The sequence below is a fragment of the Protopterus annectens genome, chromosome 14.part0 (genome assembly GCF_019279795.1).
Source record: "Protopterus annectens isolate FY-2018-M chromosome 14.part0, PAN1.0, whole genome shotgun sequence".
Taxonomy (NCBI): domain Eukaryota; kingdom Metazoa; phylum Chordata; order Ceratodontiformes; family Protopteridae; genus Protopterus; species Protopterus annectens.
The window spans coordinates 826,094,242-826,110,098 of NC_056748.1; the positions used below are offsets into that span (position 1 = coordinate 826,094,242).

Sequence of the window (15,857 nt, forward strand, 5' to 3'; positions counted from 1 at the left end):
ATTTGCTAGATTCATGGATGTTGGCCTTGGGTAGTGGTGCTCTGTGCAGGCACACAGGGATGGCGCTGACACAGCCGTCTGACAGTCACTCTCTTCGCCACCATATTACGCACCATTCAGGCAAACAGGGATGATGCTGACAGCTTGTTGTCATCTTCCCTAGGGTATGTTGCTTATTTTAGAGCCATTGAGGCACTCAGAGATGACACTCACACGGCCTGCCGGCTCTCCGCACCGTGGGGCACATAAAACGGCCAGGCAGGCTGGATTTGGCCCGCAGGCTTTGTGTTTGACAAGTGGTCTGCAGTATTTCTCATAGTCAGCCTACTGCATCAAAAAGGCAGATTGTATAAAGTTTCTCAGTCGTGTCTCTGCCATTACCACATCTTCAATAAACAAGTGCATGTGGGCAATGTCTGTTGTGGTTAGTGTACAGTACATGCATATCCAAGTACAACATGTTGAAGTGTGCTGCGGTATAGAGGAAATCCTGCACGCTGCTGTAATAATGCTTATGAAGCAGTATGTTTTTAGATGATGTTCCCTAGACACTGAAGGGGGTAATAGTACACAAACACCAATGACAAAGGCACTGGCCATTGTGCATTGCATTTTTGCTGCCACTGACATGCCTTCTGGGTAGTCTGCCTGGTGCCGATGCCTGCCTTAATTCTTATTCTCTCTTGATTCAAGGACCATGGACATTATTTTCCCTCACTTCATTTGGTTATTGGAACTGTGGGTATAGCACTGCATTCTTCTATTTGCCCACAGGGAATTTGCACGACTATCTCTGCACCTGAATGTCACTTCATCCATGTGTCCCCAGCCAAATGTTCTGCAGGGAAATGTCATGTCACCTCGGAGCCTGAACCATTGTGTGTGCATGACTTTGTTGATACTTTTTCCAGGGCTATGGCCACTGCTACTATTTTAAGGAGGTTTCCCTGGCTACTTTCTCAGAACATCCCAGAAGATGGAAGAAGTGAGATTTTAACTTCTTTGGAGAAATATTCCATTCCCCTGCTGCAGAGGTCATCAAAAAGTCCAAGAGAGATAAATTGATGCAGAGAATCTGTCAGATTTTTCAGCCCCCCTTTTTCAAAATGTTCAAGGAAGTTCTCTAACCCTTCAGGATTCCAAAAAGAAGGCAGGAGCCCCTTCCACCCTGGCAGTCTCTTCCCTTGGCATAAAGTCTGAATGTACACTTCTGTCTTTGTCAGTAGAGAGTTTCGTACAATTGGGTTCTGAAGTTCATTCATCAAGTTCCTTCATCATATGTTGTTTCACTGATATCCAGAGTACTTCTGAAGATTGACGTAATCCCCCAAGATCATTTTGGTGACTCCATTCAGGTCCAGGCAGCACTGGTTCTCCCTTCTTTTGGAAATGGCTTGGATCAGTTACCAGAAGCTCTGTCACAGACTGGATCTGCACCCAACCCCATACAACTTCAGCCAACTGCCTAGATGATAGGATCTTAATTCCCTTTAGTTACCTGTTTACTGAGGGCGTACAGCAGGCACCAATGGAGGCAAGAAACTGTGCTACTAGAATGTTGTATATTGGCAAATGGGAATTTTTTTTCTTGTTGGTGTCAGCAAAATCACCAGCACCCATTCAGGGATAGTGTTTCTCTGGTTTTACAATATTTGTGTGAGTTTCTGTCCTGTGTCCTTTCTTAATCCTCCATGGTTCATTTGCCAACCGTTTTAGCATGTCTGCCAATGGATCCCTGTCTTTCAATGTCTTCTCATGTGAAGTTGTTTTTGAAAGGGTTTTTTTATAAGATACCCCCAAGGAAACTGTTGACTCCTCTTTGGGAGTTTAATTTTATGTTAGAGAAACGAACAGTTGCTCCATTTGAACCAGCTGATCAGGCTGCTTTGAGTTTCTTAACATGGAAATGATTGTTCTGACCTATGCGAATAAAGAGTAACTTGAGTTGCAAGCTTTTATGGTGAGTCATCCCCATCTCATTTTCCAGAGAGAGACAGGGTTTCTTTGAGAACTTATCCTTCCTTTAGGCCTAAAAGTGGTGTCAGAGTTTACGTTAAGGCAACCTTTCCATCTCCATTGTTTTTTTATTTTTTTATTTTCCCGAACCCAATAATGAGGGAGAAAGGACACTTTATAGCTTGAATGCCCACAGACAACACTGGTACTATCTTTTTCAGAAAAAAAAATGTCAGATCTTCGGATCATTTTTTCATTTCTTGTGAAGGCAAGAAGGCAACCTTTGTCTAAACAGACTAGTTCCAAGTGGTTGTCTCAGGCTCTTAAGAGGTTATTAGTGTTTTAGAAGCAGTAACTTGGTCCTCTGTACATATTTTTATAAAGCACTACAGGTGGGCTGTGGTAATTATGCTAATGTATTGAATAAAGTTTTAGAAAGTTTTTGAGTGGAGTGTCAAGGTCTAGATCAGGCTTTTTAGGACCCTTCCTTCTACATGCCTTCTCCCAAATGTAAAGTATGGTAATCTACCCGTATAGCCAAGGCTACTATAACGGTGATCAACATGATGATCATATTACAGTTGATTAAATAAACTTGCAGTAAAAGTAGATATTTGAATGATCATTGCTGCAGTAGCTGCTGCCTTCCTCCATCTCCTGTAGGTTTTTGAGTATGTTGTTTTGCTAGGATGTGTATTTATATATGTAGATGTATTTTTTAGTCCTAGGGTGTGTCCTGTCTTGACTTAGCCTCTCTCATTTGGCATGAAAGCTCTGAAGGGCTGGGCACTCAAACCATTTTTAAGGCATCTTAAGTTGAGGTGCCTAACAGTTTCAGCACGTGGGAGGTGCCCTGAAGCTTTGGAAACTGGCCTGTTGTTGTATTCTTTGTCAGTATATAATCCATATAGTTAAGGTCACTGGAGCAGTGATAATTCAGACATCGTGTTATGTTAAGTTTACTTACACAACTGTACTTTCAAGCTACTTAGGACAGTGACAACTTCCATCTCTCTTTTTTTGAAGTTCCACATGAGTAATTTACATGGAGTAGCCACATGAAGTTCCGAGACCTACTATCCAAGTCTTTCCAAGACTGAAACATGACAGGATATGTAATTATACACATCTTTTATATATTTTTAAAATTTTCACCGTAGACAAATAAGTGTACACTTGTTCAGGGTACACTGTAACAGCTTAGTCACTTCTGAACATCCTTTTTATAAGTCCATTTGACTTTCTGGTTTGACTATGTTGCAGTTGTTCCATAGCATGCCCTACATTTTAGAAGCTTTTGTTAATTTGCTGTTGTGAAACATTTCATATGTAGATTTGTGTGTTGTGCTCTACACTGGTGACTTATGAGAATATGTGTGTTCTGTCTGTGTAGATGTATTCATATGTCTATCCCTCTAGATATATAAATATAGAGAGAGGATGAGTGTGCAAGAGTGAGTGAGTCTATAACATATTGCCTTATAGACAAGTCAGTCCTGATGTTATTACGTTATCAAAAATAATAAATTCATACATTGTAATCTACTTTTTTAAGAAATGTTATGCATCCTCTATTTTGTAAAGTGTTAAGTGGCTAAGTTTGCTAATTTTCTCATGCATTGTTTGTCTTGGAGCTTTTCTCCCTGAGCACCCGCTGAAAATGCACTTGTTGTCCAGTCTGACTTTCCCGGTAAACAGATGTAAAATAAAATGAATAAAATTTAAAAAAAATACGTTGAACTTGCAAGGGGCAGATGTTCTTCGTGTTTCACTGTTGCAGTCATTACATTTGGGTAATCTGCTGGCAGGTTACACTCAGTCGGCCTGAATTCCAAAGTCTTGGGTCCTGCGTCAGTTGCTGTCTCCTCTTCCATGATGTCAGGTCGTCAGGGGTATAAAACATGCAGCCGATTCCATTTTCTTTAGTCTTTTTTGCTGCGCTGTGCCTGAAGCAGAAGCATTTCGCAAGTGCTAGTCGGCCGACTACTGAAATATTCGCGTTTGAGTTTCAGAACCGAAGTCTTCAATAAAGCTAAGTACCCCGTTGGGGAAACTTTTTTCTTGCTTTTTACCAATGTCAGAAAAAGTTAATAGTTGTATTACTTGTGGGAAGCAAATACCTCATAAGGATTTCCATTTATACTGTATTCCTTGCCTAGGCCCTGATCACAACATGCCTGGTTGTTGGATTTGTACTAGATTTAACCAACGCACTATTAAGCGTCGATATATTTTTGCATCTAAGTATTTTGGAAACAGATTTAACTACCCAGAGATGTCGTCGGATAGCAATCCAACTACCGGAGTACATAAAAAACGCAAAGAAAAGGACAGAGAAAGGCAGTCAAGGTCCAAAACCAATGACTAAGCTTCTCCTAAGCCAGTCGCCGGTTCGCCGATACTCAGTGAGGTGCTTTTGCAGCCCCTGATACCCACTACCTTCGAGTCGCAGGCCTCTACCGACACCCATGCAGAGTCCGGCATGCTGCAAGATACTCAAGGTATTGGACCGACGGATGTATCTCCCTCGGATGGGTCCAGAACCACTAAGCAGGCACCGGCGTCTGAGGGTGTATTCAGACCTCAACATTTTTATATCAAACCAACGAACGCTGCAAAACCAAAGGCAAAGACACCTTCTAAAACTAAAAAACGATGCCTGAGCCATGTGCACAGGCCTCTATGCCTAAAAAACAGTCAAAATGGCTGAAGACCTTATTACCTTAATCAGGGGTACCCATCCCCCTCCAGATAAGAGGCTTAGGCAAGACACTGACTATGAATCTTCAGATCAGGTTTCTATTTCTTCTGATCAGGAATTATCTTTACCTCCCTATGGGGATTCTGATGCTGAGGAGTCTATTCCATCTGCATCTCCTCCTGAGGATTATTCATTTGGAGAAACCTTGCATACTTTGAGGGAGCATTTTCACTGGGAGAGTCAAGACTTCTCAGAATCAAAAAAGAGGCTCAGGGATTTCCTCCTCCTCCCTCAGCACAAGCCTTTAGCCATCCCCCCTGTCTTAGACATTGTGGATGATGTATTTTCGGAGTCCAGCCTGACCCCTGACTCTTTACCTCTGGCTCCCAGTAAGCCTGACAGGTATTACAGGGTCCCTGACTCTCATGAATTTTTATTTAAAACCCTGCTGCTGATCTTGAACCTATTTCACAGGGTCCAAAGGGAGTTAAGGGCTCATCAGCAAAAAACCCTACCCCCTCCGACAGAGATTCAAGGGTGCTGGACAGATGGGGAAAAAAGGTTTATACATCTGCAACCTTGGCAATCAGGGCCTTAAACTGTCAATTTCATATGCTTAAGTATCAACAACATGTTATGGGATTGCTGAAACAGAAAATTATGTTGATTTCAGAATGTGCAGAAAATAAGGAATTGCAGGAATTATTGCATGCAGCTGAACAAGTTGGAAAGTATACTTTTCAGTGTGGTTTTGATACTTTAGAGGCCTCCTGCAGGGACGCAGTTACTGGATCTGTGATTAGGAGGCATGCCTGGTTAAAGGAACAAAATTTGCCTGATCATGTAAAAGCTAAATTGCTAGATGCACCTTTACAGCATGATTCACTGTTTGATATTAAGGCAGAAGAGGTTTTAAAGAAAATGGAAGACAAAGCTAAATCTATGCAAACTGTTAAAAATTTCTTACAAGTGCAGCCACCTAGATTCAGTAGACACTGGCCTACAAAAAATTGGTCCTTTCCTGTGTCAGACATAGCTCAAAGGGGCAGCTCCAGACACCCTAAGGGTTCCAGGCTCACGACTCATACAGGTCAAAGTAATGGGGCGCATCCACCTCCAAATCTGGAGGAGAAAAAGCGCAAACCTACAGAAAGCAATCCCAATGACTTCCCTCTGCCTACACCAAGCACTTATCTTTTGGCAGCACCTGTAGGGGGAAAAATAGCACTTTTTGCTCTAAATTGGCAGTTAATAACCCAGGACAAGTGGGTACTGAACATTGTGTCACAGGGATACAGATTCCATTTCCACACTCTGTCAATGGCAAACGGTTGGCCAGACCTGCCAAAAAAACAGTGGGCAGAGGCACAGAAACAGGTTACGTCCCTCATGGATATGGATATGGGGGCCATTCAGACAGTACCAGAACAGGAAAAAGGACAAGGTTTTTATTCAAGACTGTTCTTGGTACCCAGAAAGGACAAGGCCTGGTGCCCTATACTGAATTTATCGATTTTGAACACATACCTGGACATTCCAAAATTCAGAATGCTCAATTTGCAACAGCTTCTGCCCATGCTGGGCAAGAATGCTTGGCGGGTGACTTTAGACTTAAAAGAGGCATACCTGCATGTCCCAATAAGACAGTCGTGCAGAAGATACCTCAGATTCAAGGCTGGCTTAATGCATTACCAATTCTCTGCACTGCCCTTTGGCTTATCTACTGCGCCCAGGGTCTTTACAAAGTGCCTGGCACCAGTAAGTGTATTTTGCATGCAAAGAAGTATTCAAATATATCCTTACTTGGACGACTGCCTCATTCAAGCAGAGAACAAAGGACACTCTTCTATGACACCTGGCGTTTGTGAAAAGGCTACTAGCATGCCTAGGGTACACAATAAATGAAAATAAATCACAACTGGTACCCTCTCAAAAGATAACATTCCTGGGTGCAAGTTTACATACAACTGCCCAGATGGCTTATCTTATGCCAGACAAACAAAGGCATCTGACTACTTGCTTCAAACTGATGGCAACAAAAACCCAGTCTTCTGCAAGACAAATTCTGCAGGCTCTGGGCTACATGGCATCCTAATTCCATATGCAAGACTGCATATGAGGAAACTTCAGTGGTACCTAAAAAGTTTATGGAGTCCACATTCGCACAGTCTGGAAACAATGATTCCTCTCATCCCCTGCCTGCAACAGTAGTTTCTATGGTGGGCAAAGGCCTGTCACCAAAACATGGGACGGCCCTTCACTCTACCCCCTGCCAGCCAAACCTTAACAACAGAAGCATCAGATTATGCCTGGGGGGCCCACATAGCAGGAAGATGCATTCAGGTCATATGGGCACCAAATCAAATGCATCTACATATCAACCAGAAAGAGATGCTAGCTGTTCAAAATGCCCTAACAGCCTTCAAGGACTTACTTCATCCAGGACAACTACAGATAAAGACAGACGACACCACAGTCATGTGGTATATAAACAAGCAAGGGGGGGCACACATTCATACCCCTTTGCAGATTAGCCATGGCACTGTGGGATATAGCTTTGACCTACCAGATAATTCTTCAAGCTCAATTCCTGCCTGGAAAACAGAACACTCTGGCAGATGATTAAGCAGAAACCTTATGGATCCTCACGAGTGGAAACTAAATCCACAAGTATTCAGCATGATAACAGAGAAATGGGGGAGCCCAGATATAGATCTATTTGTCTCTCCTCAAAATTATCAATTGAAAAGATTCTGCACAAGGACTTATCACAGACAAGCATGGAAAGTGGACGCCCTATCCTTCAGTTGGAAAACCTGTCAGTTTACGCCTTTCCTCCTCTGTCTCTTCTACTCAAGGTCCTCCTAAAAGTCAGACAAGAGAAGCCAAAGATGATATTAATTGCCCCGGACTGGCCCCCACCAATAGTGGTACCCAGTCCTAAGGAACTTGTCTCAATACCCAGCTTGGACCTTGCCTCAAAGACCACAGTTACTGTCCCAGCAAAGCAATCAGATCCTGCACAATCAACTACAGACTCTGAACCTGACAGCATGGCTAATCATGTACTCATGCGAACGACACCTCTCAGTAAAGCTGTTAGGGATGTCATTTTGGAAGCCAGAAGGCCTAGTACTAGAAAATCTTATGTTGACAAATGGAAGAGATTCTGTGCTTGGAACTGATACAGCAGAACCACATATTCCTCAGATATTACAATACTTGACTGAGATGCTAGACAAAGACCTATCATTCTCATCAGTCAAAATCTAGGCCTCTGCCATTTCAGCTCATTACAATACAGAGCCACCAATCTTTTCTCATCCTTTACTAAAGCAGTATCTTAGAGGAGCCAAAAATGTAAGGCCTCCTAGAAGATCACCATTACCTGCATGGGACCTCAGTTATGTATTGGAAAAGCTCACCCTGCCTCCATTTGAACCAGCTGCTACCGCTGATATGAAGTTCTTATCATGGAAGACAGCTCTGCTACTAGCAATTACTTCAGCAAGAAGAGTTTCAGAGCTACAGGCCCTCATGGCTGTAGAGCCTTTTATCATTTTTTACCCAGACAGGGTGTCTCTGAGGACAAATCCTACTTTCATGCCCAAGGTGGTTTCCAGTGTGGCTCTTAACCAAACAATTCATCTGCCAACTTTTTATCCAAATCCGCAGAACAAAGGGGAGAGAATTCTGCATTCCTTGGATGTACACAGACAGTTAAGATTCTACTTGAGCAGGACTAAAGCTCTAAGAAAAACTGAGCAATTACTAGTGTCATATGCTGCAGGATCAGAAGGAAAGGCTATTTCAAAGCAGACAATTTCAAAGTGGATACACCACTGCATCAGTTTCTGCTAGTTACACCATAGTAAACCTGTGCCCGAGGGCATTAGGTCTCATTCCACCAGAGCTGCAGCTACTTCAGCAGCCTTTCTCAGAGGAGTACCAACCAAAGACATTCTAGAGGCTGCTACTTGGGAGTTCTGTTCACACCTTTACAAAGCATTACCATTTGCCTCTTTAAGTGTAGGGTAGGCTTTGCCACTGCAGTGCTGCAGGGCCTTATAGCCGCCCCTAATGCTGTTTAGCTTCAGCCTCCCAACCATAGCTTTGGGATTCTACCCAAATGTAATGACTGCAACAGTGAAACACGAAGAACATAGTACAGTTGTGTACACTTACCATAAATGTAGATGTTCGAGTGTATTCACTGTTGCAGTCCAGGTTACCCTCCCTCCCCCTGTCATTCTAAAGTTTATCTTTCCTTCTCTATTTTCTACAACCTATGTGGTGTATTTGCTTGTAGATGAAAGTAAAGTTTATATTGATGCTTGTATATTTATTTATATATTTATATATATATATATATATATATATATATATATATATATATATATATATATATAATATTGCTACAACATCGGGGGCAAAAAAATATATATAATATTGCTACAACATCGGGGGAAAAAAAAACTAATGAAAATGGCGGCTGCATGTTTTATACCCTTGACGTCATGGAAGAGGAGACAGTAACCGAAGCAGGGCCCAAGACTTTGGAATTCAGGCCGACTGAGGGCAACCTGCCAGCAGATTACCCAAATGTAATGACTGCAACAGTGAATACACTCTAACATCTACATTTATGGTAAGTGTACACAACTGTACTTTCTCCCTCCACCCCTCACACCCTTTCTTAATTATACGTACTTAATCCAAGATCACACCACAGTGGGCAGAGGGGAAATTAGCTGATACCAGCTGTACTGCATTGTTCCACAAAAAAGAAAAAAAAAATAGGTATGTGTGATCAGATGATTTGTGATTACATATGCCATCTTTTTTTGCTCGTTCAAACAGGTAAACTTTATATTTTGCAACTTCCTGACCCACTACATCAGCATACAGTGTATCAACCACAAATGGTTGACATTCAGAATCATTGCTTTATTTACCCTACTTCCTGGTAATTATATATACCAACTCCTAGATTACAAAATAGTGGGGAAAGGGCAAAATGCCACTCCTTACTGCATAGAGATTTCCCAAAGCAAATGTCATCATCGTGCACTGAACTGGCAGCTCAGTAAAACCAGCTTCCTTCCTAAATATTCACTGTACAGAAGGTACAATGAAACACACTAAAACAATGCACTCACATGTATACACACACATGCACGTGTACATACATACATACACAAAGACACGAGGGGTTTATAGAGTGTGCGTATGTGTATCGCCATCTGTCAGTTTGAATGTTCATAAAAACGTAATGTTTATGGGATAGCTTAAAGGATGACTCGGGGCTTATCTGATTGTATTTTCTGCACTTTCTAGTATGTGGTAAATGAGATCTTGTACTGTAGTTGTAGGGAATGAATTTCATGATGAATGAGTTCTCAACCCTAGTACAAGATACTCCATGTCTTTCACAAATCAGAGCCTTACAAGTTTCATTTATTACCTCCTACTTTCTTTCTTTTTTATTTTTGTATTTGCAGTTACCATTTCCCATTGATGGTAGGTTGTGGTAAAGTTTTTGTAGATTTGTGAGTGTAGTGTCTTATGAATGGATTTCTGTTCCATTACTGATATTGCTTCTTAATTTTTTTTTTTTAGTCTTCTGAGGGTAATCTTAAGATATGTTGGTTTTATAGTTAGTTTAATGTTTTCTTAGTTATGATTAGGTCAGTTTTCCTTTTTCTGACAGGCTAGTTGCAGTCAAGTGTTTCTTTTCATTCTTTTATCATTTTAATGTTATGTTTAATTACTAATTTTAAGTGAGGATTTTGTGTGCAGTTGTGTGTTTGTGGGAACTTCTACCTCAGTTTTTTTTTTTAACAGAGTTGCGTAAATATGATGAGTTTAAGGGATTTTGTAGTACAAGTGGTGATGCTCCAAAATAATGATAAATGATGGTGATGCTACAGGGATGGCAGTACAGTTTCTTTGCAAAGTATTCTGAAAAAAAAAACAATACCATACCCCTTTGTCTGGCTCCACTCTTGGGTAAATGAATCCTGTTTCCTAAAGTGTGATTAAAGTATTTCTTGCTGTTATTTAATGGACAAGATCATCTAACATGTTTTAACATTTTTTATTCCTTTCAGGTATTGTTGGTGAAGCAGATGAGAATGGTGAAGATTATTACCTGTGGACTTACAAAAAACTTGAAATTGGTTACAATGGCAATCGGATCGTAGATGTAAACTTAACGAGTGAAGGAAAAGTCAAATTGGTGCCAAACACCAGAATTCCAATGTCATACTCTGTAAGTACTAAAAAGAGCACAGTATTTAAACAGCAGAGTGCAGCAGTTAATATTAGGACTGTATGTTAACATTTAAGTCAGTAAGCTAGTTTGAGGCAGGATTAACATGTTTGTCTTTACAGTTGACCTTCCAGGTGTGGGAGCAAGCATAGGTTTGCAAAACATGAAATTGTTGGTAACTTTTTAGCAAATAACGACCAGAAGTTGGAAATCAAAAGGGTTGCATTTAGTAAGCCTATTTAGGATTTCTCCATCCGTTTCCATCAAATTTGCCTCAATGTCTATATCTGTGTTCATTCTGCATCTTTTCTGTGTGGAAGATTTTCAGTCCCTATATTTCTAGTTAATCACGGTATATTAATCAGATCAGACAATAGTAGTAGAAGTAGCGAACTTAAACTTGTTTTAAGTATAAAAAAAAAAGAAAAAAAAAAAAGTGGTTTATTGTGCTGTAAAACAGTGTTATTGGTACACATGTTAAATTCACATCCCTTCCCCATCCAGATTACTAAATAGATTAAGTCTGTGATTTCATCCAAGACCATGTACTACATGGCTGGAACTTAGTCCATACAATTTACAATTAATTTTTTACATAAAAAATAATTAATATTAAAAAAAAAATTAAAAAAATGTTTTTTTACAATTGATTTTTTACATGCAAAGTGTATATGTATATATTTATATCTATTTTTGATTGTCAAATGGAGTAAGATTGATATATTTCCAGACATGTAGTATATGGTCTTGGATGAAATCACAGACTTAATAATCTACTTAGTAATCTGGTTAAATAAGAGGTACCACATCATTATAAATTTTATTTAAAGTATTTAAGGGTTATATTATTATGACCGCTACTGAATAGGGCAGGACCAGCTCGAATGTCACACTGATGGGGGAAGAGATGTGAATTTAACATGTGTACCAATAACACTTTGTTGTACAGCACAGTAAACCACTCCCTTGCCTGATAAAAAGTATATATATATGTGTGTATATATATATATATATATATATATATATATATATATATTTAGAAAGCTTGTGAGGAAATTATTACTCTATTTTTGTTTTACTTGGATCGCTTATCTGTGTACTTAATAAAGGATTTTTGACTGGAAACAGAGTGCCTTCCTTGCTTGGATTACTTTCGAATACCTAGTAATAATTCTGTACAATATTTCAAATTATATATTTATTATATTTTTGACTTAAGACGAGTTTAAGTTTGCTACTTCTACTAATATACAATGATTAACTAGAGATATATGGACTGAAAATCTTCCACACAGAGAAGTTTTTTTTACACTGTCTTGTTTTTGGACCCACTATACTTATTTAATGGGTTGTTTGTGACTTCGGGGATACCACGGAGATTATTTGTTTTTTTTTTATTATTCTGCATCTTTCAGACTGGAGGTTTGCAGAAACATCGTCCTTGTGGGATAGCCTCAAAGGATGAATTGTAACCTATCTGATTGTATTTTTTGGAGACATAACGACTATTCTCATGTTGCAGTATTCATAGGTGTGTCCTACAGGCCCTGGAGCCTTTACATAGGTGTGTACTAGGCTAATGGCCCTAGAGATTTTACAAGTCTAGCCCTCTGCTTCACCATCTTGCAGCACCGGACTTCCGGCCAGTATACCAAAGTCTTAGGAGCAGGGGTACATGCTACATTGCTCGTCAAGGCTATAAACTGACGGCTATAAAAGTGATGTCTGCACATATACCCCCTTCAGCACTTTTCTGCCACAGTGATCTACGGACCTCCGATCACCAGCTCCTGGAATCAGTTTGTTTGTTGTCTCAGCCATCCATTACAGATAAGTACCCCTTTGGTTTTTTTATTACCTTCCTTTCCTTTTCAAACGTACATGTCAGCTAGGAAGGGGAAGTGTGCTTGTGGAAGACAAATTCCACATAAGGACACTCAAGATAAGTACTTAGTCTACTTAGGTGAAGGCCACGACCATACGTCTTGTGATATCTGCAAGTCGTTTGTACCTAAAAAGCTTCGCAGCCGTCTGGCTGCATTAAAGCTTTATTTAGAAAATCAGAAGCTCAGGCATCCAGCTCTAGGGATTGAGGGTGAGGTACGCGCCTCCATCGAGCCGCCTTGGAAGAAGGTCAAGAAAGTAAGGTCAAGAAAGTTAGGCCAGACGCCCATGCTGCACCTCAGGAGTCCAGTGAGACTCTCAAAGTGGATGTTAGCCCAGGGGTCTCATCGGTCGCCCATTTCACATCTAGAACCAGGAACCTTGGTGGAAGCTGGTTCGGCGGAAATGCAGAGTGCGTCCACTGAGGTAGATTAGTCATCAGTTCCTGATGGCGAAGGGGAGTCACGGCTCGGGATGTCGGCAGGGCCTACTCTACTCCCTCCATCCTCTCAAGCGTCAGCCTCTAATTAGCACATCCCTCTACTCCTCTGAAGAGGAAACAGAAATTGAAACCTAGGAAGCAAAAAGAAGCTGACCCAACTCCTGGATGGGAATTTTTTTTCCCAGAATCTTTTCAGGGCCTTCAAAGCCCTCCAGTCTCAGGTATCTCCTCTAGTCCCTACTACTTCATAGACCTTAGAGGATTCTGAAGTGGAACTCTCTCCTACTGATGAATTTCTTACCTATTGCTCCCACATAGAATCCCCCAAGGACTTCATTACCCCCTGAAGAGGGGGATTCCATTAGTCCTAAGTCTCCAGGAGAGGAATTTTCCTTTGGTGACACCATTTCCCTGATGAGCGAGCACTTTAAATGGCAGGCCTCATTTGTCTCTGAAACTAAAAGGAGATGCTTTGAATTTTTGCAGATGGACCACCCTTCTCCAGCTGCAGTCCCTCCCCTGCTCCCAGCCTTTCATGATTCTTTTCTGGTGGCATCTCAGCCCCCAGCCTCAAAGCGTCCAGATAGATTCCATAAGGTTCCTCACGGTACACACTTCCTATTCAAGAACCCCCCTGCAGACCCTGCTGTCATTGCAGTGTCAGCAGATAAGTCATCCAGGCGGCTGCCCTCTACTTCTTCGTTCCTCATGGACAAGGACAAAATTTATGGCTAGATTAGGCAAGAAGGTGTATACTACTTCTGCTCTAGCCACTAAACTGTCAAATTCACATGGCTAGGTTTGTTTTAGATACCCTATCTAAAGCCTCTGCACTCATTCCAGATGTGCCAGACTATCCGGCTAAGTTACAACTCTCTGCCCTGCTCTCTACCGCCTCTCAGGTGACCAGGCACTCCATAAAGTGCAGTTATGATGTGGTAGAGACATCCTCCAAATCTGCAGCTTCAGGTTCTGTCCTGAGAAGATATTCTTGGGTGAGGCTACAGCCCCTTCCTATGGATGTCCATACCAAATTGCTAGATGCACTGCTTGATAGTAAGGCACTTTTTGGTGCAGCTTCTACAGAGCTCTTTAAATCCCTACAGGGTAAGGGCAAGGAGCTACAAAATCTTAAAACATTTACTAGTCTCTCCTGTTCCTAAATATCATAGGAACTATCCTCAAAGGACCTCCTTTGTTAGGAGGCAATCCCCTCATTCCAACACCTAACAGCACAAGAGATGGAGGCAACCTAGGAGACATTCCACTCCTAAACCATCTTCTGTCTCCACCCCAACTCCTTTTCAGAGGCAGCCTGACCAAGACAGAACTCCTCCACTGTGATTCAAACCCATTACCCAACTCCACTCTCTTATCCCTCTGCCTCACCCTTTCCCTTCCCTCCAGCCAGAAAATGACCTCAGCGGCTTGGGTCCTTTCCATCATCCAAAAAGGATACTTTGACTTGGTGGACACTTCCTCCCTTTCAGAGGATACCCCAGCTGCCCACAAATCAGCTTCATCTCTTCCCCCCCAGGTGTAGAACAGCTTCAAACTCAGCACACCATAGAAAGAGTACTTCTGGAACATACAAACAAGGGATTTTACTCAAGGATGTTTTTGGTTCCAAGGAAAGATGGCCCTTGGAGGCCAATCCTGGATTTGTCTGTACTCAATCTATTCCTCAAGCTGCCTACTTTCAAAATGCTTACCTTGCATCATCTCTTATCCCCTCATTCCTTACCAAGCCTTCATGGTATCCCTGGATCTGAAGGATGCTTACCTCCATATCCTTATTCACCCCAACTACAGGAAGTTTCAACGCTTTTTAGTGGGTTCCTTGCATTTTCAATTTTCTGCATTGCCATTTGAGCTTTCCACAGCCCCCGGAATATTCACAAAGTGTCTATCCCTAGTCATTGCCCACTGCAAAGTGCATGGCATTCAAATATATTCATACTTAGATGACCTCTTGATACTTCACCAGGATTGCTATACACTCCACCACCACCACCTAGGCATCGTGTCCAATACCCTGGCAAGCCTAGAGTTCACTGTGAACCAGGAAAAATCTCACCTGATGCCCACCCAAGACCTGTTTTTCTTGGGTTGCAGGATAAATGCAGATCAGATGGCAACTTACATTCCTTGCCCGAAGGTGGAAGCCATCCCACATTACCTCCAATCACTCCTCTCTCTCCAAACCTTAACAGCCAGGGAATTCTTGAGGGTCCTAGGCCACATGGTATCCATGATACCCATACTCCCCTTAGCCTCAACTGGAGTTTATCTTTGCACATTCCCACACCCTTACAACGTATCTTCACAGATGCTTCCGACCTGGGTTGGGGAGCTGTCCTGCAAACCCACAACAAGCAAAACAAAGTTCAGGGAGAGTGGTCCTCCCTCAAAGGGATCACATCAAGGAGATGAGGGCCCTTCGCTTAACCTTGCAAAACTTTCCATCCAGTCCTACTACCAGGCACCTTAAAAGTTGTCACAGACAATATGACTGTCCTGTTAGTTTATTTTTATTTTACATTTGTTGACTGGGATAGTCCGACTGGATACATGTCCATTTTCAGCGGAGGCCCGGGGAGAAA

General features: G+C 41.6%; 1 protein-coding gene across 1 annotated transcript in view; it reads left to right on the forward strand.

Annotated features, from left to right (window-relative positions):
* TM9SF3 (transmembrane 9 superfamily member 3) overlaps nt 1–15,857 on the forward strand; it is a 1,446,273-nt gene that overhangs the window by 221,972 nt on the left and 1,208,444 nt on the right. Inside the window, exon 4 of the mRNA XM_044056575.1 lies at nt 10,768–10,928. Coding sequence (XP_043912510.1) covers nt 10,768–10,928 — 161 coding nt within the window. The remainder of the gene's footprint in view (nt 1–10,767; nt 10,929–15,857) is intronic.